This window comes from Papio anubis, chromosome 17, assembly GCF_008728515.1.
Source record: "Papio anubis isolate 15944 chromosome 17, Panubis1.0, whole genome shotgun sequence".
Taxonomy (NCBI): Eukaryota; Metazoa; Chordata; class Mammalia; order Primates; family Cercopithecidae; genus Papio; species Papio anubis.
The window spans coordinates 29,770,838-29,791,616 of record NC_044992.1 but is presented as its reverse complement, the minus strand read 5'-3'; the positions used below and the strand labels follow the sequence as shown (position 1 = coordinate 29,791,616).

General features: G+C 46.3%; 2 protein-coding genes across 10 annotated transcripts in view; one reads left to right on the top strand and one right to left on the bottom strand.

Moving 5' to 3' along the window:
- AATF (apoptosis antagonizing transcription factor) overlaps positions 1 to 20,779 on the top strand; it is a 174,791-nt gene that overhangs the window by 129,204 nt on the left and 24,808 nt on the right. The window contains exons 13-14 of one of the 2 annotated variants that reach the window (XR_002517868.2): positions 19,209 to 19,381; positions 20,168 to 20,330. The gene's annotated coding sequence lies outside the window, so the exon portion shown is untranslated. Of the gene's footprint in view, positions 1 to 19,208; positions 19,382 to 20,167; positions 20,331 to 20,779 lie in introns of those variants that run through there. The other variant, XR_004179278.1, reaches the window with a different exon arrangement.
- The window catches only part of ACACA (acetyl-CoA carboxylase alpha), a 332,443-nt gene continuing 322,714 nt past the window's right edge, over positions 11,051 to 20,779 (bottom strand). For all 8 annotated transcript variants that reach the window (XM_031657026.1, XM_031657027.1, XM_031657028.1 and 5 more), the window contains 2 exons: positions 14,935 to 15,071; positions 11,051 to 13,488 (listed from right to left, as the gene is read on the bottom strand). In XM_031657026.1, coding sequence (XP_031512886.1) covers positions 13,365 to 13,488; positions 14,935 to 15,071 — 261 coding nt within the window. In that variant the 3' untranslated portion in view covers positions 11,051 to 13,364. The remainder of the gene's footprint in view (positions 13,489 to 14,934; positions 15,072 to 20,779) is intronic.

Below are 20,779 nucleotides of genomic sequence, written 5' to 3'. Positions count from 1 at the left end.
GTAGCTGGGATTACAGGCATGCGCCACCACACCTGGCTAATTTTTGTATTTTTAGCAGAGATGGCGATTCACCATGTTGGCCAGGCTCATCTTGAACTCCTAACCTCAGGTGATTCCCCCACCTCAGCCTCCCAAAGTGCTGGGATTACAGGTGTGAGTCACAGTGCCTGGCCTGTGGGAGGATTTTTAGTGACTAATTTCTTTATTTGTTATAGGTCTATTTGGATTGTGTGTTTCTTCTCAAGTCAGTTTTGGTAAATTTGTGTCTTTCTAGGCATGTGTTCATTTTCCCTAAGTCTAATTTGTTGGCATAAAGTTGCTCATAATATTTCTTTATCATCTTCATTTTGGTAGAGCCACTAGCAGTGTCCCTTCTTAGATTCCTGATTTTGGAAATTTGTGTTGTTTCTCTTTTCTTCTTGTCAATTTTATTGTTTTTTTCCTTTTTTCTTTCTCCTTTTTCCTTTTTTTTTTTTTTTTTTTTTTTGAGACGGAGTCTCGCTCTGTCACCCAGGCTGGAGTACAGTGGCAAGATCTCGGCTCACTGCAATCTCCGCCTCCCGGGTTCAAGTGATTCTCCTGCCTCAGCCTCCCAAATAGCTGGAATTTCAGGTGCCCACCACCACGCCCAGCTAATTTTTGTATTTTTAGTAGCGACGGGGTTTCACCATGTTGGCCAGGATAGTCTCGATCTCTTGACCTCGTGATCCACCCACCTTGGCCTCCCAAAGTGCTGGAATTACAGGTGTGAGCCACTGTGCCTGGCCTGATTTTTTTTCGAAGAGTCAACTTTTAGTTTCTATTTACTTTTCTCTGTTGTTTACTGTTTTCTCTTTCACTAGTTTCCACTCTGACCTTTATGTTTTCCTTTATTCTTCTTGCTTTGGGCTTAGTTTATTCTCCTTTTTTCTTCTCTGTTTTTTGGTGTGGAAGTTTAAGTTTATTGATCCAGATCCAGACCTGTTATTGTTGAATTGTCTATTTCTCCTTTTTATTCTGTCAGTTTTTGCTTTCTGTATTTTGGGGCTCTGTTGTTAAATATGTATACATTTATAATTGTTATAGCTTCCTGACAAACTGATTCTTTTAGCATAATAAATGTTTATTTTTGTCTCTAATGACATTATATATAGATAGATATAGATATTAATGTAGCTACTCCAACTCTTGTGGTTACTGTTTGCATAGTAGATGGTATCTTTATACTTTTACCCACTTGTGTCTTTGAATCTAAAGTGTTTTTCTTAAAGACTTAAGACCCAGTCTCCACAAAATTAAAAAAATTAGCCAGGTGTGGTGACACACACCTGTAGTTCCAGCTACTCGGGAGGCTGAGGTAGGAGTAACAGGCATTTTGTTTGTTTTTATAAATTTTTAGTTATTATTTTTGAGACAGGATCTCACTCTGTCACTCAGGCTGGAGTGCAGTGGTGTGATTTAGGCTCACTGCAGCCTCAGCCTCCAGGGCTTGAGTGATTGTCCCACCTCAGCCTCCCGAGTAGCTGGGACTACAGGTGCATGCCACCATGCCTGGCTAATTTTTTGTATTTTAATTTTTTTGTAGAGATGAGGTCTCCCTATGTTACCCAGGCTGGTCTCAAACTCCTGGACTCAAGCAATCTGCCTGTCTCAGCCTCCCAAAGTGCTGGGATTACAGCCAAGAGCCACCACACCCAGCCTGGATTTTTTTTACCTAATCTGACAGTCTATCTTTTGATTGGAGTGTTTAGTCCTTTGAAATTTAATGTAATTATTGATAAGGGTTTTGTTAATTTGTTTTTCCTTTACTGCTTGCTTTTGTGTTTTTTATAGACAAGGTCTCACTCTATCCTGAAGGCTGGAGAGCAGTGATGCGATCACAGCTCACTGCAGCCTTGAACTCCTGGGCTCAAGAGATGCTCCTGCCTCAGCCTCCTGAGTAGCTGGGACTACTCAGGTACTACATGGTGGGACTACTCAGGTACTCAGTACTACTGGGACTACATGGTGTGTGCCACCATGCCTGGCTAGTTTTTTTTTTTTTTTTTTTTTTTTTTTTTGTGGAGACTGGGTCTCACTTTGTTGCTCAGGCTGGTCTCAAACTTCTGGCTTCAAGAATGCTGAGGTTACAGGTGTGCCACCACACCCAGCCCCAGTGTTGTTTTTTATATATATATTTACATAGATACATGTTAAATTGTGGCTAAAAAAATAAAACTTACCATCTTAACCATGTTTAAGTGTACAATGCAATAGTGTTAAGTATATTTACATTGTCATGCAACAGATTTCCAGAAATTCTTACCCCACAAAACTGAAACTTTATACCCATTTAACAATTCCCAATTTACCCCTCACTCCAACCCCTGGCAACCACCATTCTTCTTTCAGTTTCTATGAATTTGACTACTTTATTTGATTTTTTGTTTTTTGTTTTTTGTTTTGAGACAGAGTCTCACTTTGTCACCCAGGCTGGAGTGCAGTGGTGTGACCTCGGCTCACTGCAACCTCCGCGTCCCAGGTTCAAGCGATTCTCCTGCCTCAGCCTCCCAAGTAGCTGGGATTACAGGCGTGCGCCACCATGCTCAGCTAACATTTGTATTTTTAGTAGAGATGGGGTTTCACCATGTTGGCCAGACTGATCTTGAACTCCTGACCTCAAGTGATCCACCCGCCTTGGCCTCCCAAAGTGCTAGGATTACAGGCATGAGCCACCGCGCGCAGCAGAATTTGACTATTTAAATACCTCATATAAGTGGAATCCTACAGTATTTGTCTTTTTGCAACTGACTTATTCCACTTAACAGAATGTCCTCAAGGTTCATTCCTGTTACAGCATGGGGTTGGGATGCTTTCCTTGTTAAGGCTGTGTAACATTCCATTGTAAGTATAGACCACATTTTGTTTATCCATTTATTCTTCGATGGACGTTTGGATGGCTTTCACCTCTTGGCTATCGTGAATAATGCTGCTATGAACATGGATGTGCAAATATCTATTCAAGGCCCTGCTTTCAATTCTTTTGGATATCTGCTCAGAAGTGAGATTGCTGGATCATATGTAGTGCTTTGCTTTTTTCTTTTTTTTTTTTGAGACAGGGTCTCACTCTGTTGCCCAGGCTAGAGCACAGTGGCTTGATTATAGCTCACTGCAACTTCGAACTCCTGGGCTTAAGCCGTCCTCCCACCTCAGCCTCCTATTTTTCATTTTTGTTTCATTTTTGCTTTTTTTGAGGCAGAGTCTCCTCGCTGTGTTGGCCATGCTCAAGCAGTCCTCTCAGCCTCCCAAGTAGCTGGGACTACAGACGCGTGCCACCACCCAGCTAATCTTTTACTTTTTAATTTTTTGTACAGATGGGCATCTCACTGTGTTGCCCAGGCTGGTCTCGAACTCCTGGGCACCTTAGCCTCTCAGTGTTGGGATTACAGGTGTGAACCACCACGCCCAGCCCTACTTTTAATTTTTGGAGGAACCATTTTTCCATAGCAGCTACACCATTTTCTATTCCTGCCAACAGTGCACAAGGGTTCTAATTTTTCCACGTCGTCTCCAACATGTTATTTTCTGTTTGATTTTTATAGTAGACATCCTAATGGGTATGAGGTGTTATCTCATTGTGGTTTTAATGTACATTTCCCCAACAGTTAATGATGCTGAGCATGTTTTTATATGCTTCTTGGCCATTCATAAATCATCTTTGAAGAAATGGGTTTAAGCCCTTTGCCTTTTGTTGTTGAGACAGGGTCTTGCTCTGTTGCCCAGGCTGGAGTGCAGTGGCGCGATCTCAGCTCATTGCAACCCCAGCCTCCTGGGCCAGTGCTCCTCCCAGCTCAGCCTCCCAAGTAGCTGGAACTACAGGCATGTGCCACCATGCCTGGCCAATTTTTAAAAATTTTTTGTAGAGATAGGGTCTCACTGTATTACCCAGCCTGGTCTCAAACTCCTGGACTCATGTGATCCTCCCATCTCAGCCTCCCCAAGTGCTGGGATTAGAGGTGTGAGTCACTGCTGCCAGCCTTACTATGTATTTTAAAGTTATTTTCGGCCGGGCGCAGTGGCTCACGCCTGTAATCCCAACACTGTGGGAGGACGAGACAGGTGGATCACCTGAGGTCAGGAGTTCGAGAGCAGCCTGGCCAACATGGTGAGACCCTGTCTCTACTAAAAATACAAAAATTAGCCGAGTATGGTGGTGGGTGCCTATTAATCCCAGCTGCTCGGGAGGCTGGGGCAGGAGAATTGCTTGAACCCGGGATGCGGAGGTTGCAGTGAGCCGAGACTGCCCCACTGCACTCCAGCCTGGGTGACAGAGCAAGACTCCATCTCTAAATAAATAAATAAAGTTACTTTTTTAGTGGTTGTTCTAGAGGTTATATAACAATCTACTTGAGATTAATATTACCTTAATAATGGCAACACATAGAGACTTAGTTTTCATGTTGTTCCATTTTTACCCCCTTCTTTGTGTGATTGTCATACATATTACAGTTCTATATGCTATAAACCCCAAAATACAGTAGTATACTTATCGTTTAATGCAATTTTATGTCTTTTAATGAAGTTAAAGAGAACACAGTTTTTTATATTTACCTAGGTACTGTTTACGTTTTCCCAATGCCTTTTCATTTCTTTGAGTAGATTTGAATTCCTATCTGGAATTATTTCTTTTCAGCCTGAATGATTGCTTTTAGTATTTCTTGTAAAGCTGGTTCTGCTAAAAATGAATTCTCTTTTTTTGTGGAGTGTCTTTATTTCATGTGTACTTGTTTTAAGGATAGTGTTGCTGGATATAGGATTCTTGTTTGACAGGGTTTTTTTTTTTTTCCTTCTTGTGGCACTTGGACTATATCGCCTCACTGCCTCCTGAGGTCCATTGTTTCTGATTAGAAGGCAGCTGTGATTTATTTTGTTATTCTTCTGTAAGTGATGACTTGTTCTTCTCTAGCTTCTTTTAAGATTTTTCTTTATCTTTCAACAGTTTGGCCATGAGGTATCTAGGTGCAGGTCTCTTCGTTTATCCTACTTGGGGTTTATTGAGCTTCTTGGATCTGCAGATTCATGTTTTCCATCAAATTTGAGAATTTTTCAGCCACTGTTTCTTCAAATATTTTTTCCGCCCCTTTCTCTCTCTTCTGGCACCCCCAGTACACATATGTTGGTAAACGCACTGTTGCTGCACAGAGGTCTGGGATTCTATTCATTTTTCACTCTTTTTTCTCTTTGTTCTTCACATTGGATAATTCTATTGCTCTATGACTTCGAATTCACTGATTCTTCTGTCTTCCCAAATCTACTGTGTAGTCCCTCTGGTCAACTTTTCAGAATTTCCTTTTCAAAAACTGGGATAAATGTATGATTTACCATTTTAACAGTTTTTTTTTTTGAGATGGAGTTTCGCTCTTCTTGCCCAGGTTGGAGTGCAATGGCACAATCTCGGCTCACCACAACCTCCGCCTCCCAGGTTCAAGCAATTCTCCTACCTCAGCCTCCCGAGTAGCTGGGATTACAGGCATGAACCACCACACCTGGCTAATTTTTTGTATATTTAGTAGAGACAGAGTTTCTCCATGGTGGTCAGGCTGGTCTTGAACTCCTGACCTCAGGTGATCCACCCACCTCGGCCTCCCAAAGTGCTGGGGTTACAGGCGTGAGCCACCGCGCCTGGCCCATTTTAACAGTTTTTAAGTGTATAGTTCAGTGACATTAAGGACATTCACATTGTTGTGCAACCATCACCACCATCCACCTCCAGAACATTTCATCATCCCATACTGAAACTCTGTACTCATTCAACAATAACTCGCAGCTGCTACAGTGGCTCATGCCTATAATTCCAGTGCTTTGGGAGGCTGAGGCAGGATAATCGCCTGAGCCTAGGAGTTCAGGATCAGCTTGGGCAACACAGTGAGACTCTGCCTCTACAATAAAAAAATTTTTTTTAGCTGGGTATGGTGGCTTTTGTACCTGTAGTCCCAGCTATTCAGGAGGCTGAGGTGGGAGGATTGCTTGAGCCCAGGAGTTAGAGGCTGTAGTGAGCTATGATCATACCACCGTACTCCAGCCTGGGCAATAGAGCGAGACCCTGTCTCTAAACATGAAAACAGTAATTCCCAAGTTCCTCTCCCCACAACCCCTGGTAACCACTGTTCTACTTTCTGTCTCTGTGAATTTGATAATTTCTGATACCTCATATAAGTGGAATCAAACAATATCTGTTTTTTTGGTGTCTGGCTTATTTCACTTAGCATAATGTCTTCAAGGTTCATCCATGTTGCAGCATGTATCAGAATTTTATTCAGAATGTGTTTTTTGTTTTGTTTTGAGACAGGGTCTTGCTATGTCACCCAGGCTGGAGTGCAGTGGTGTGATTACGGTTCACTGCAGCCTCTGACTCCCTGGGCTCAGGTCATCCTTCCACCTCAGCCTCCCAAGTAGCTGGGATGCCAAGCGTGTGCCACCACACCTGGCTTTTTTTTTTTTTTTTTGCATTTTTTTGTAGAGATGGAGTTTTGTCATGTTGCCTGGGCTGGTCTTGAACTCTTGGACTCAAGTGAACCACCCACCTTGGCCTCCCAAGTTGCTGGGGATTACAGGTGTGAGCCACCATGCCTGGCCAATTCTTTTTTTTTTTAAAGAAGGGCCCAAGGTTGTCCTACCTGACCCTTTATTTCTGTAAATGTGTGTGTGTTTTTCAAGTTTCTGCCCAGTTGTTTTTGTTTGTTTTTTGAGATGGGATCTCATTCTGTCGCCCAGGCTGGAGTGCAGTGGCACGATCTTGGCTCATTGCAAACTCTACCTCCCGGGTTCAAGTGAATTCTCCTGCCTCAGCCTCCCAAGTAGCTGGGATTACAGGCGCACACCACCACACCCAGCTAATTTTTGTATTTTTAGTAGAGACGGGGTTTCACCATGTTGGCCAGGCTGCTCTCGAACTCCTGACCTCAAGTGATCCACCCACCTCAGCCTCCCCAAGTGCAGGGATTGAGCCACCACACCCAGCCTCTGCTCAGTTTTTCTTTTTAAAAATTCTTATTTTTTAAGCCTGGCTTCACAGGGGCCACCCTTGTGCCTAATGGTCAGCCAATGATTTAGGCACATGTATCTTGAGCCAGCAAGGCTTCTATCTTCTGCTGATAAGTCGATGTGTGTGCGGGGGCTGCATATTAAAAAATCTCGGCTGGGCGCGGTGGCTCAAGCCTGTAATCCCAGCACTTTGGGAGGCCGAGACGGGCGGATCACGAGGTCAGGAGATCGAGACCATCCTGGCTAACACAGTGAAACCCCGTCTCTACTAAAAAATACAAAAAAAAAAAAAACTTAGCCGGGCGAGGTGGCGGGCGCCTGTAGTCCCAGCTACTCGGGAGGCTGAGGCAGGAGAATGGCGTGAACCTGGGAGGCGGAGCTTGCAGTGAGCTGAGATCCGGCCACTGCACTCCAGCCTGGGTGACAGAGCGAGACTCCGTCTCAAAAAAAAAAAAAAATCTCAGCAGTTTTGAAATCTGCCCTGGCTTTTACTTTCTGCTGGGCCCTCTGGCATTTCGTCTTCATGTGCCCACAGGTTCTCTCGGCCGGGGCTGTGTGACTAGCTTGGGCCTTCTCTGGTCTCGCCTGTGTGGATGTGCCGGGAGGTTACCAAGCCCCTTGTGGCTGTCTCATTTCCCGCTTCTGTTAAAGCTCTAGCTAGGCTGCTGGTCTATTGCTTGAGCCAAGCTGAGCCACTGGTCTTCCCTGTATGTTTGCTACTGAGTTATTGCTGTTGCTGACAATGCCCGTGGGCATGGAGTATTTTTATCCAGACTTCAGCATTACCCATGATCCCAGATGAAAATCTTCCTAGAGCTGGAAGGGATCTTAGGGATCTTCTCGTTCCACACTCTACTTTCACATCCCAGGGAAGGCAGGGCTTCAGAACGCCCTTGCGATGCTCAAGTCCTGCCCTAAGCGAGGGCAGCCAGGCTTGGAGATCGGCCTTCAGGCTCCGCTGCACAGCTCCTCAGTGGCACTTCCACCTAGTGTCCATGTCACCCAACACCTAGAGACAATCCCTAGACCCTGCCCTCACCAGGGGGACGGTTCTCCACCAATACCCTATGAGGAGGGTGCCCCTGAGTGATGACAGGCCCCTGGTCTTGGGAGCGAAAGAGACAGGGCATGGAGAAACCTGACCTGCATTGAGAATTTGCTGCTTATGCCCTGCACTTGATTCACATTAACTAATTTAATGTCATTTTTCAAAATGCCCCATTGAGGTCCACGTTTCACAGATGAGGAGGCAGGAACTTGCCCAAGGACAAGAGTGAGGGGCTGGATACTGGAAATCAGCTCAGGCTTATTCCAAAGTCCCTGTTCTTGTAAGTGGCTATGAAAGGAGCTGTTTGCATGGGCAGGAATGCTCTGTGAGCTCTTTCCTGCTGCAGAGCCTGGACTTGTACACAGGGTTCTGCCTCTCCCCACCCCAGCCCTCCCCGATTACTGTAGGTCAGTCGTGACAGAATGTTGGCCATCAGACTCAGCGCCTTCTGAGCTATTCTGTCCTGTCTCCATGTGGTTCCTAGTGGGCTGAGCCTACTGTGTGGCTCCAAGTCTCCTAAGGTCTGAGGCTCTGTTATCATTCTGCCCTCCACCAACCACAGGATATCCCATGCTTTGGAAGATTTTGCTTATTACCAAGATACTACATTTCTGAAGATGTCCTACCCCCATCACTTATTATCAACACCCACTAGAGCCACTGGCCAGCAGGAGGTGACCAGGACTGCACTTCCTGGGTAAAACTCCAGTCAACACAAAGACAACGGCATGGGAAGACTGCCGCCTGAGGCACAGCAGGATTCCTAGAGCGCTGGAAATAGCCAATCGTTCCCCACTCCTGTGGGTGCCCCTCCAGCTTGGGGACTGCACACGATCGAGCTGAGCTTGGACCCAGGTTTCTTGGCACTCAAGACTGTGCTCTTTTTATTCAATTGGTCTGCATTTGCAAGCTTTATACACAGCCTTCCCGTGCCCACAAACCATCAAAGGACAAACCCTTACTCCTTGGCCTGGCATTTAAGGATCTTTATATCTGATGCCAGCTTATTTTTTGGGAGTTCATTGTCTATTACTCCCCCAAGTGACTGCTCTACTCCCCTTCAACCTTCCCAGTGCCCCCCGAATAACTTTAAATCCCAGTGTAAATCCAGTAAACACTGTAAATCCCAGTAAATCCCAGTGTCCTGGCCTGGAATGCCCTGGCTTCCACCCTCCCGCAGCTGGTAGCCTCTCTCTGCCAGTAAGCTTCATTTGTCCACACCACTCCCTCTGGCCCATGGTGCTTTCTGCCTCACCATGTGGAACAGGGCAGGCCCAGGTGTGCCCAGGGCCTGAGGAGCCAGTGGTTTGAAGGAAGGTTTGCCTTTCAGTTCAGTGCCTCTCTGCAGGCCTTTCCCTGCTGCCCAGCACCGAGAGCTGTGTACCAGGGGTGAACAGTCCTCCCCATGGTCCTTAAGCATTTGCTTCATCACTGTGTTCTTACTGTTTAGCCCGGGAAAGAGAGGTGGGTCTAGGTCTGGATCCTAGAACCCTGGCTGTGCAGTCTTTTCCTTACTACTCCAAAGTAAGACCAATGGGGATTCATTTCCTTTTGTTGAGAAGAGTGAAGGAAGTGTAGCACCCCAGCGGCAGGAAACACTGTATCGGACAAGCTTCCAGAGGCAGCAGCAGAATCCCTCCCCAGAACCACCAACAGGTGCTGGCTGAGGGCTTACACCTGCCGCCTGTGGTCGGCTGCCTGCTTAGGGAGGAGCGAAGGAAGAGGCCCAGGCCGCCATGCAGCCCGGGCTTCCTTGCTCATGAAGAGCAGCAGTGGGAGGCAAACAGTAGCATCTCCCTTCTGACCCTCCTTTCTGGAACATCTGGCTTAGGGGGAATCAAATTGATATTTTCTTAACATTCTATTTCATTTTAGAAAAAGCAACCCTTTGCTTTGCAATATATCCCAAAGAGAGAGACAGATACAACACTGAGTTTAATAATCAGCAAAGGGCAGGGATTCGCCTCCTGTGACCTGTATCTTTCTTTGCAGACATTCAGGAATTGGTGCTCATTCCTGCCTTAATTACAGGGATTTATAGAAAAAAAAAATTTTTTTTTTTTGAGACAGAGTCTCGCTTTGTCACCAGGCTGGCGTGCAATGGCGCGATCTCAGCTCACTGCAACCTCCGCCTCCCAGGTTCAAGCGATTCTCCTGCCTCAGCTCCCAAGTAGCTGGGACTACAGGCGTGTGCCACTGCACCCACCTAATTTTTTATATATTTTTTAGTAGAGACGGGGTTTCACCGTGTTAGCCAGAATGGTCTCAATCTCCTGATACGCCTGCCTCGGCCTCCCAAAGTGCTAGGTTTATAGTTGTGAGCTACCGTGCCCGGCCCATAGAAAGCTTGTTTAGAGAGATAAACTGAGGCAGAGGGTTGAAGGCACGCAATCATGAGCTCCCTGCCCTGAGTGCCTTTTTGTGCCCAGAGTTAAAAATCCATGAATAGCTAAATGATTAAGAAAATCCAAAACCTCCCTCTCAAATCTCTAACAAGGGCCCCGTGGCCCCAGTGTTTACACTGAGTTGTCAGCACTCTCGACTTCCTGTGCGCTGAGAAGCGACTTCTGAGAAGGGCAGTGGGCTCTGGGCTTCGAAGGCTTGGAGCTGTTACCCTCACTAAACAGCTGCGGTCTTTCTTGTTCCTGCTCTAAAGACATTCTTTTTGGGAGGGGACATTCCTGCCAGGACTCCCATCCAGCTCTCAGCAGGAAGAAGTTTCCCGTCCTGAAAAACTCAACAGAAACTAAAAACTGACTCTCTGCCATGGGGTTCCCAAGCATTTGTAGCCTTTCAGAATTTGACCTTGATTCAGCCAATAAGACAGGGCTGGCCAAGGCCAGCTTTCTTCTGCCTAGCCATCATCTTTATGCACGTTCAGGAGACAAAGGGTGTCAGGTGTCACAGGGCCATGGCGGGGCTTGCCGCACACTGAGCCCCTGCTGAAAGCAGAACAAGAGATGAGGTGGCTGGGCCTGGATTGAAATGACAAACTGTAACTCTTCTACAAATGTAGAGGTTTATTTCAACAAAATGTGTAAAGAGTGCATCTGAAGCTCCTGCTCATCACGGTATGCGTCCATCGAATTCTGAGACAAATGAAGGCTGTTTTGTGAACGAAGAGAACAGATAATATGGCAGTCCCCGTCCAGGCAGGTCTTGGTCAATAGCCATCATTTATACTCTCCTGCCTTGGTAGCCTCGCATGTGCGAGGGGCTGTGGGAATGTCAGAGTGCCCATGTTCTGTGGCTCTGACTAAAAAATCCTTGTCCAGGGTGAGACCGACAGTGAGGAGCTCTGGGGACCGGGGAGGAGGCATTACAGGGTTCTAGAGAGGAAACATACTCATTTGTGTCATAATTTGGTGGGGAGAGGGGAGGTAAATGAGTGTAACCCACCCTGCCTCTGAAGAGATGCCTGGACAGGCCTCCTGGGGGGTGCAGGACTTCATACCACTTGTAGATATGTGGGATTTGATTTATTGCAAAAAAGCGTAGAAGAATAATCTGGTCAAAAATGAATCCAATTCTTACTAGGCAAGCAAATAGCCAGCAATGGTCAATGCATTTTCCTGGACTGAGAATTGTCCCCCACCACTTTATGCCCTTCTCTGAAGGTGCTGAACACCCACACCTTCCACCAGGGCAGCCAGGCTGAGGCTCTGACTCCTGGGGGCAGTCCGCTCCATACCCAGCCATACAGTACCCACCTGCAACCCAGAACCATTAAGTTCAGCCAATCCATCTGCACAGATTCCTCCCAAAGAAGGGGAGGTGGAGCTCCGCTCTTGTGTGCGAACTACAGGGTTAAGGCTCAGAACTGTAGCTCGTCCAAGAGCGTTCATACCACTGCTTCTCAAATGCCTTAGTGATTTCCTCCTTGGTCGTCAGTGACAAATGCAATTAGCTGCACTAAAGGAACTGGATGCTACACCAGCCCTGATCACCTGCCACTCTTGCTTTAGGAACAGGGGAATCAGTAAGTTCTTTTCTTGAATAAACTAGTTGTTGAAAGTAAACTCTCTCCACCACCTGAGGAAGCCCCCGATGCCGGTCAGGAGGGGCCAGTAAGCCTAGAGGACAGCAGCACCATGACTGAGTTGTAAAGAATCTTAAGGTCATGTGGATTCTGTGTTTCCTGGAAGCCTCCCTCATCAGGAAGGCCAGCTCCTGGTGCTGAGGGCGTGGCTGTCACCAGGGTCCTTTCAGAACTGTGGGGAGAGCTGCTACATCTGCTGCCTGTCTACATTCTGGGGAAGACAGTAGAAACGTTAGCTGCTAGGACAGTAATCCTGGAACTAGGGAAGAGTGACTGTGGAGGCACCATTAACCCCTCAAAACCATCCAAGCTCCAGGCTTCATAGGAACAACTTTCTAAGTCCTCAAAACAGACTATGTGGCTGGCCCTCCACATGGCATAAGTAACTAGTTTCCACCAGTGCAGAAAGAGCAGTTCTCTCTGGCTCCTCCTCTGCCAACTCTTCACCGCCTATGGAACTGCTGGGGCCCCTCACGCACTGGGGCCTTGCAGCTCCCAGCCACATGCAACAGCTAGTCCAGCAGTAACATGCAGGTGAGAGGTAGGCCAACTACCTTTCCCTCTGTCCTCAGAGACTGAACCCAAGGTTGAAGTCCCCTAAATCAAGAATAACTGGGTCTATTTTCTTTCTCTGCTTCTTGGCTCACAGTTTTGCCCTCATCTTTGAGTTCCTATGGAGCTTGTGATAGATTTTATGCTCTAATTTTTCATCATAAAAGGTACCATGGTGTGGTTAAACTGGGAATCATTCCTCTCCAGTGCCTACTGTGTGCTGGGCTAAGAGTCAGGGTAATAAACAATGGACTTGAGGCTTCCTCCTCTCCTTAGCCCTCCTCTGCTGCCTGTGGCTGCGGCTCATGGGGCCAGGGGTGAGAGGGGCTGCTGCCTGGCAACGCCAACCCCTCACGCTTCCCCATGCTGGGGGCCAAGGGGCTGTCAGGACAGGAGGGGCAGCCCTGCTTTGGGTAGTAAGACCTCATGGTACATGTTTGTACCTTTCATTGCCTTCTCAGTCCTGTGCAGGGAGTGGAGGACTAGGCCTGGCTGGGGTAATAAATACTGAATGGGGTGGGTGTGACTGGTGGGCTGGAGGGGTTCTGTGATCTTACATCCCAGGATGTCATGCGTAACCTGAAACACTTGGGAGGAAGTAAAATGCCACTTTGACTCCAGTGCTGGGTCTCCTGTGCCTTCTCATTACAGTGGCTGCAGTTGTAAAAGGCAGCTCTAGCCCTTTTCTCCAGAGACAGGGCAGGGACAGGCAGGAAGCTCTTCCTACGTGGAAGGGGAGTCCATTGTGGAGAGGATCCGTACAACTTCTGCTCGCTGAGTAGGTGATATGTGCTGGGTCATATGGATGATGGAATCCATGGCGACCTCTGGATTGGCCTGGACCAAGCTGGAAAGGAAGATTGGGAATGGTGAAGAAAACAGAGAAGTGTCTAGATCAGGACAGCTGAAGAACTGCCCAATAAACATGTGTGCACCGTCCACTGCAGACATTTTAGTCACTGCCTCACCTTATTTGTTTCCCTACATTACAAATATCCAGCCAAGGTAGTGCAAGACGAACCCAAAACATTTTGCTATGTTGAAAAAGGAATTAAACCCAAAACAAAAACAATGGGGGCATGTCACAAAGACAGCAACTGGGGCATCAAAATAAGCCCAGTAATGAATTATAAATCAGTAAAAAATAGAACTTCATGCGTCTATACCAATAAGGAATATATAAATGAATCGGCAGGAGTGAGGACTCAGTGGTGACTGGTAATTGTGGAGGGTGTACTGGAGTTGGAAAGTTACCATTTTGCAAGCTCATTGTAAAGACCATACCAGGCAAGGCTCTCCAGAGGGAAATTTTGATGAAAGCAAGATACTTGCATGGCCTTAAAATGTCTTCCCACAGACTACTTATTAGGTGCAAGGGGGGAAAATCAGTAATTATACGGTAGAGAAATGGAGCAACATCTTGACCAGGGGATGAAATTAACAGGAGGAGCAGATGAACAGCACGTGCCCCCAGATGTGGTGCCCTGTGAAGGTGCTGGCCAGAGCGCCTCCCCTGCATCTCATCATGGGGAGACAGCAGACAAACTCAAAATGAGCAATGTTCTACAGATGGTAGATATAAGCTAAAAGTTTTTAATCAATGTTAAATTTACAAAAGTGGATCATTTTATGATGGTTATGTAAAAGTATCCCTATTCTCAGCAAATGCACACTGAAATATTTGGGGGTAAAGGCCATGATATATGTAACACCCTTAAGTAGTTCAGAAAGAGGAAAAATGTATACACATAGGGGAGAGAGGACAGGCACACTCACAAGTGATAGAGCAAGGAGAAGAAAATGTAACAGGTGAATCTGAGTGCGGATATTATACCATAGGCGTGTTGTTTGTACTTTTTAAAATTTTATAACTTTTCTGTAAGTGAAATGTTTCCAAATAAAGTTTTATACAAATGCCCCTGCAGTCTCTACCACCCATCCTATGGAGCAGATGGAAGCCTCTAGAAGAATACAGCTGACTTGGCTGGAGGAGGCTTTCCTCCCAGAGTCATTCGTCCGGTTTGAGTATCAGCATTCAGAGCTAAGAGGTGGGCACAGTGAACTAAGCCTTCATCTAGCCGAGTTTATTAAGTGCCCCTGGGGAGCAGTAGCTGAAAAAGAATTGGGCTTCGGGGCCACATCTGTACCTGTGGGTCAACTACAGCTGTCTCAAACAGCAAGAGACTGCAGAGAGCGCAGGGTTTCTGCGATCATCTCATTATTTGTTCAGAAACTTTTTATTCCAAAGAAATTAGCCCTCCTTCTCCGGTGGAGTTCCCCACGTTGGTCTCACCTGCGGATTTGCTTGAGGACGTAGTCTCTGCTGATGCATTTGATGTTTTCCTCTATTACCGAGTGAACGCCATCCTCCTCTGTCAGCTGTTTTTCTAGCCACTCCGCCAGATCCTTATTATTGTCCCAAACATAGGCCTGCAAACAGATGACTCTTGGTCAAACACCAGGGCTCAGGCTAGGCCTGGACACCCTGACTGTTCAGGATCTGGAGTGCTTACTCCAAAAGTGTGCTCCGTGTCCATGATTCTCCTTCACTGTCGGCATCGTGCAGGAGGAGGAAGTAGGCCTCAAGGCAGGAGCTGTGCCCCTTCTCCTTCTCTTCGTTTATGGACACAGGTGTACACCTGAAGCTTCCGCGGGGCTCTCCTGAGCACTCTGGTGCTCACACCCTGACTCTGTCCTGTCAGACTCTGGGGACCGACCTATTTGATAAAGGCTAAGCGAATTCAATAACCTGACAGATTTGAGAGAACCAGTTAAAAGCCCAAACTACTTAGTAAAGTGCGATTGAGAAGGTGAGGCTGTTTATTTGGTGTTTTGCTTTCAGAGGAGCTGAGACACAATGCCTAAAGTGTAAGTCTCTAGCCCCAGTGAAGCCTGGCAGTCACTGGATGGATGAAGTCTCCTGAAATAGAGCCCACTGTCTTTCAATGAGGCACGGATGGAGGACTGATGGGAGGGGAAGTCTTGTTGCCAGGGTAGAGCGACCAGGTCAGAAACCTAAGCCCCATTTTATTACCTAAGAGAGTATTCAAAAGGATCAAGATGTCCATAACCCTGAAAGTCTCAACAAACCACCTCTCACCTCCTTTTCAAGATCATTTAGCTGAGTATTTCCTAGGTGGTTGACTACATAATAATTCAGGAGTGTGTTAGAAGCCTAATAGCCTTCTCCTTGCTCTCTTCTCTCATTTTCTTTACAAATCATTTAGGAATCGTTTTGTTAATGGTTTCCGGAAAACCAAGTACCACAATTAGGGCTCATTCATATTTATGTCATTTTGTTTGGGTAATTAAACACAAAGCTCGTCATTTAAAGGTGCGCTATCCTTCTCTGTTATCGCTAACGAAGTCAAAGTCAGAATGACAATGAGTTTGGTGCTGTAATTTAATAGGTGGGTATGCTAGGGACTCTGAGGCTTTGAGGCTTGAGATGTGGCTACAGGAAGCCTGTATACAGGCAAGGTCACCAAAGCCACAGCTGTGACTACTGGGCTGCAGAGGAAATGTTTTCATCACAAGAGGGCTCGAACAGTACAAAACTGAGCGCTAGCCTATGTTCTAACTATCTCGTGCCTTCAAATATAATGGTTTCTTTTCAGACTCTCACTTCCTGTCTCTAACTTAGCTGCCGACTTAGTTGTGACTGGTTATTTGATGTATGTCATTTCATTGACTTCTCTGTTTCTAAAAATTAAGTTCTTTACATTGGAAGGACGAAGGCTTCCCGGGACTAAAGACCAGCAGTGCGTCTCTTCTAGTTCTTTGTCCGTTTCTTTTTCTGACTCAGATGTGCCCAGTTCTGTCTGTAATCACTGATAAGCAAATCAGCAATTCTTCTGCTGGAGTGTGTGGCCCTGTCAGTGCAAACCCGAGCGAGCCTCTCCTCTCTGTGCCTGGGTGGGGACTCCCAGCATCTCTCAAGGCCGCGCTGCCTTGAGAAAGTTGTTTTGCGCCTGAGGAAAGGAAGCGTCACGCCAGCCCCTACCCACGAGGGAGAAGGCGGCACTGCTTTTCCCATAACATGCTTTTAACCCACTCTTGCGACCCAGCTTGCTGCACGCCCCACATATGGATGGGTCCCCCTGGACTCTTAAACGTCGCCACCTAAATTTCAACATTTCCATTTCCATCATTGGCAATTTACTCTTCTGCTCCATGGTTTCAGGACTTCCACACATTCCCCTACTTATGAAGATTGCGGTGGGGGGGAGGAAAAGATAAAACAACAAATGCTTCTTGGATTTCAGAATGGAAAAAAAAAAAAAAAACACCCAAGATTTTTAGATTTACCCAAGAATCTCAAAGCCTTTGGTTTAGGAGAATATTTAATACTCTTATTAATCATTTTTAATCCGTTTGCTTTTAATTAAGAAACAGCATGATGCTTTCCTATCAACATATGCCAGGGAGCAGATTAATTGTGGCTTAAGATAACTCTCCTTGATTGGTGTAATGTATTAGCTAACGAGATGCCTGCTTCCAACGACGCTCAGACACTACGCTGGAAAGCCAGCTACCCTCCCGAGAAAACTCTTCTGCCTCCCCTCCTGCAGCCACGGAGTAGGCGAGGTGTTTAAGTTAAACATTTTGAAAAGTTCCCAGACAGGATTAGGGCAACGCATTCCAAGTTTTACAGTTGCTTGAAAATATGGGCCCTATATAAAACACCTGCTGTCTGCGCCAAGTACCACTGGATGACAGTGACCAAGCCAAGCCCCAGCACATGACAGCCTAGAGTACACAAAGCAAAGGGGCCTCAAGTTCTAATCAACTGCATGTTTAGCAAAAATACACAAACTTCAGTTCGCAGAGTGCCACTGGATTTTCTCAACAGACCTGGGAGGGTTACTATACTGTTGTCGGCTAATTTGCTATAACTGGGAAAAGCAAGCTCCCTTCCACTGGGTTATGGAGTTTACAGGTTTTTGTTTTTGTTTTTTTCCAGACAGGGTCTCCCCTTCTGTTGCTAGGGCTGGAGTAGAGGGGCATGATCACAGCTCATTGCAGCCCGAAACTCCTGGGCTCACGTGATTCTCCTGCATCAGCATCCTGAACAGCTAGGATTACAGGCACGCCCCACCATGCCCGGCAAAACTTTTTTTGGTAGAAACAGGGTCTCATTATGTTGCCCAGGCTGGTCTTGAACTCCTGGGCTCAAGCAGTTCCCCTGCCTTGGCCTCCCAACGTGCTAGGATTACAGGCATCTGCCACTGTGCCCAGCCAGAGCCTACAGTTTCTTGTTTGCTCTTTTAGAACAGTTGTAAGACTCATTAATTCCAGTCATCCAGAAGGATAAGCCACCCTTATTCCCAGGAAGAGGCTATTATTCTTTGCCTCCTTAAAATTATGAAAATGGGCCTGGCACAGTGGCTTACACCTGTTATCCCAGCAATTTGGGATGCTGAGGTAGGGAATTGCTTGAGTCCAGGAGTTTCAGACCAGCCTGGGCAACATGGCAAAACCCCATCTCTACAAAAAATCAGCCAGGTGGGGTGGTGTGTGGCTATAGTCCCAGCTACTTGGGAGGCTGAGGTGGGAAGGGAGGATCACCTGAGCCCAGGAGGTTGACGCTGAAAGTGAGTCATCATATACCAGTACACTCCAGCAGCCTGGGCAACAAAGTGAGACCGAAAAAAGAAAAAAAAAAGGAAAGAAGGTGTGGCCAGTCATTCCTAGTATTCCAGCATGGACTTTAAACAAGTGTGATATGCTAGGCTGCTAACATCATGACAGGCCTGGGCCCATATGCCACCTGTCTGCATATCCATCTGTATCAGAACATTTTACCAATAAAATATCAATAATTCTATATCACAACAGTGGCCTGTCCTCCAATGAATGTTCAACAGACACTTTCTCTCTGCATCAGCGGATAAGTATCTCAGGCACTAGTCAGCCTCACTAATTTTATGTAGTAATTAGTCTATCTCACAACATCTAAATGACCTGTTTGGAAAGTTTCATTTCTAACCTATTGGATAGCTGTTAAGTCCTCCTTAGACAATGGTTCAGCAGCGCCAGGGAGTGAGCAGGGCACAACCTGATGGATGTAGCCCTGATTACTATGCCCTACTAATAACTCACCTTGGGAGCTGCTTGGAGACACCTCCAGCTAGGGAGGCTCCTCCCACTTCTGGGAAACATGCAGCCTGATGGGAGTAGGGATGGCATACACATCCCAAGGAATATGCATATTTTGGAAAGACATTTTCAACACACCTATACTTACAAGGCTAAGCCCTATCCAACAGAAGCCCAAGAAAGGATGTGATATTATACTATTAGAGTACAATAGCCAAAGGACATGTGGGCTAGGGTGGCCACCAGACCCCTGTGAACCAAGTTCCTGTGAGCCAATCCCATCTCAGCTCCAGGCCCATAGCAGGGCCAAGCAATGCTTTCCAGGTTCTACCTTACGTCCTCCCTGCCTGGCCCTGTGTGAGAGTTTGGTGTATGAGGCTTATTCATCAGTAGCCTGAGGCCAGGTGTTGAGGTCAGTGGAAATAGGCGACCCTATCAATAGTGCTTTCTCCTCTATGATCCTCACAGGGGCCTCCGTTGAGCATGCGTTTCACTTGGAAATCCAGAACAAGAGCGAGTGGGTCGCCGTGTGAACAGTAAGAACGCACCATGGCATCAGGCTGTGGGAACATGAGAGCATGCCAAACCAAAGAGCGTCTGAGCACCCACTGTGCTCCGGAGTCAGCCCCCTTTCCACCGAGGTCAGTCAGCTGTACATCTTTGACTTGGTCTGTGTTGCTATTATTATTTTTTTACCTTCTAACATGGAGGAGGGGAAACTAGCATATTTTGAATGTCTACTGGGCCAGACATTGTGTTCCATACTTTTTCTTTTTGGAGACAGGGTCTCACTCTCTTGCCCAGGCTGGGGTGCAGTGGCGCCATCAAAGCTCGCTATAACCTCAAACTCCTTTGCCCAAGCGATGCTCTTGCCTCAGCCCCCTGAGGAGCTAGGACTACAGGTGTGTGCCAGGACACTGAGCAAATTTTAAAATTTTTTGTGAAGACAGGGTCTTGCTTTGTTATCCAGGCTGGTCTCAAACTCCTGGCCTCAAGTGATCCTCCCTCCCACTTCAGCTTCCCAAAGCACTGTGATTACAGGCGTGAGTCACCACATCTGACTTATGCTCCATACTTTACTCATCATGTTATTTAAAATCACTGAACCCCATGACACAAACATCACACCCATTTTACAGATGAGGAAATGGAGACTTAAATAATATGCTCATGTCAGTAAATGACAAAGCTGGGATCCCAAAGTTTATGAGATTTCAAAACCCACATTCTCATTGTTCCATGCAGAGTCCTAATTTCAATTTCTACTATTGGGGTTTGGGAAAAAATAACTCAATCAGCCTGTTTGAAAAACCACATACTTCAAATTTTGGATCTAAGAATCAAGTGAGAAACCATGCCCAGGATACAAATGTGTGCCATGTTCTTATGACCCAATTTAAACTACTATTCTTGTTATTTTCGTCAAGGAGCTGTAGTGATGCTTTGCTTCTGCCTGCAGTGAAACTATGAACCAAAATCCTACTATTTCCTAGAGTAGGATCGTCCCACTGGATTCAAACAGACTCCCATAACTCATGGTAACAGATATCTCTAAGGGAAACAAAAGAATTATAGTGCTCAGTTATATAACATCACCGTGTCTTCAGTGTTCTGTCCCAGAATCTCTGTTTTCAGGATTAAGATTAAGAAAACAAATTCTCCAGGAACAAAAAGAACACACGGCATGGCTAATAGATGCCTATCATGAAATGTCTTTTCTTACCAGTAACCAGCCACAACAAGGATTAGAGGGTCACTTCCTGGTGCAAAGCCAGGTCTAGACTCAGCCAGTCTTTGCACTTGAGAAACACAACGCACAGTATCTATCGTTGTTTGAAGAACCAAAAAGAAAAAACAAAACCCATTTCCAAACAGCAAGCAGATTCTATATCACTCCTTCAGAGGCACACAGATGGCTTTTGAACACTGCAACCTTTTCTTCTCTCAAGGGCGCTGCAGATTTTATCACCCACCCCACACTAAACTAGGTCCTGCTGAGCCTGCAGAATATGGAAGGAGGTTTCAAAGCCACATGCTCT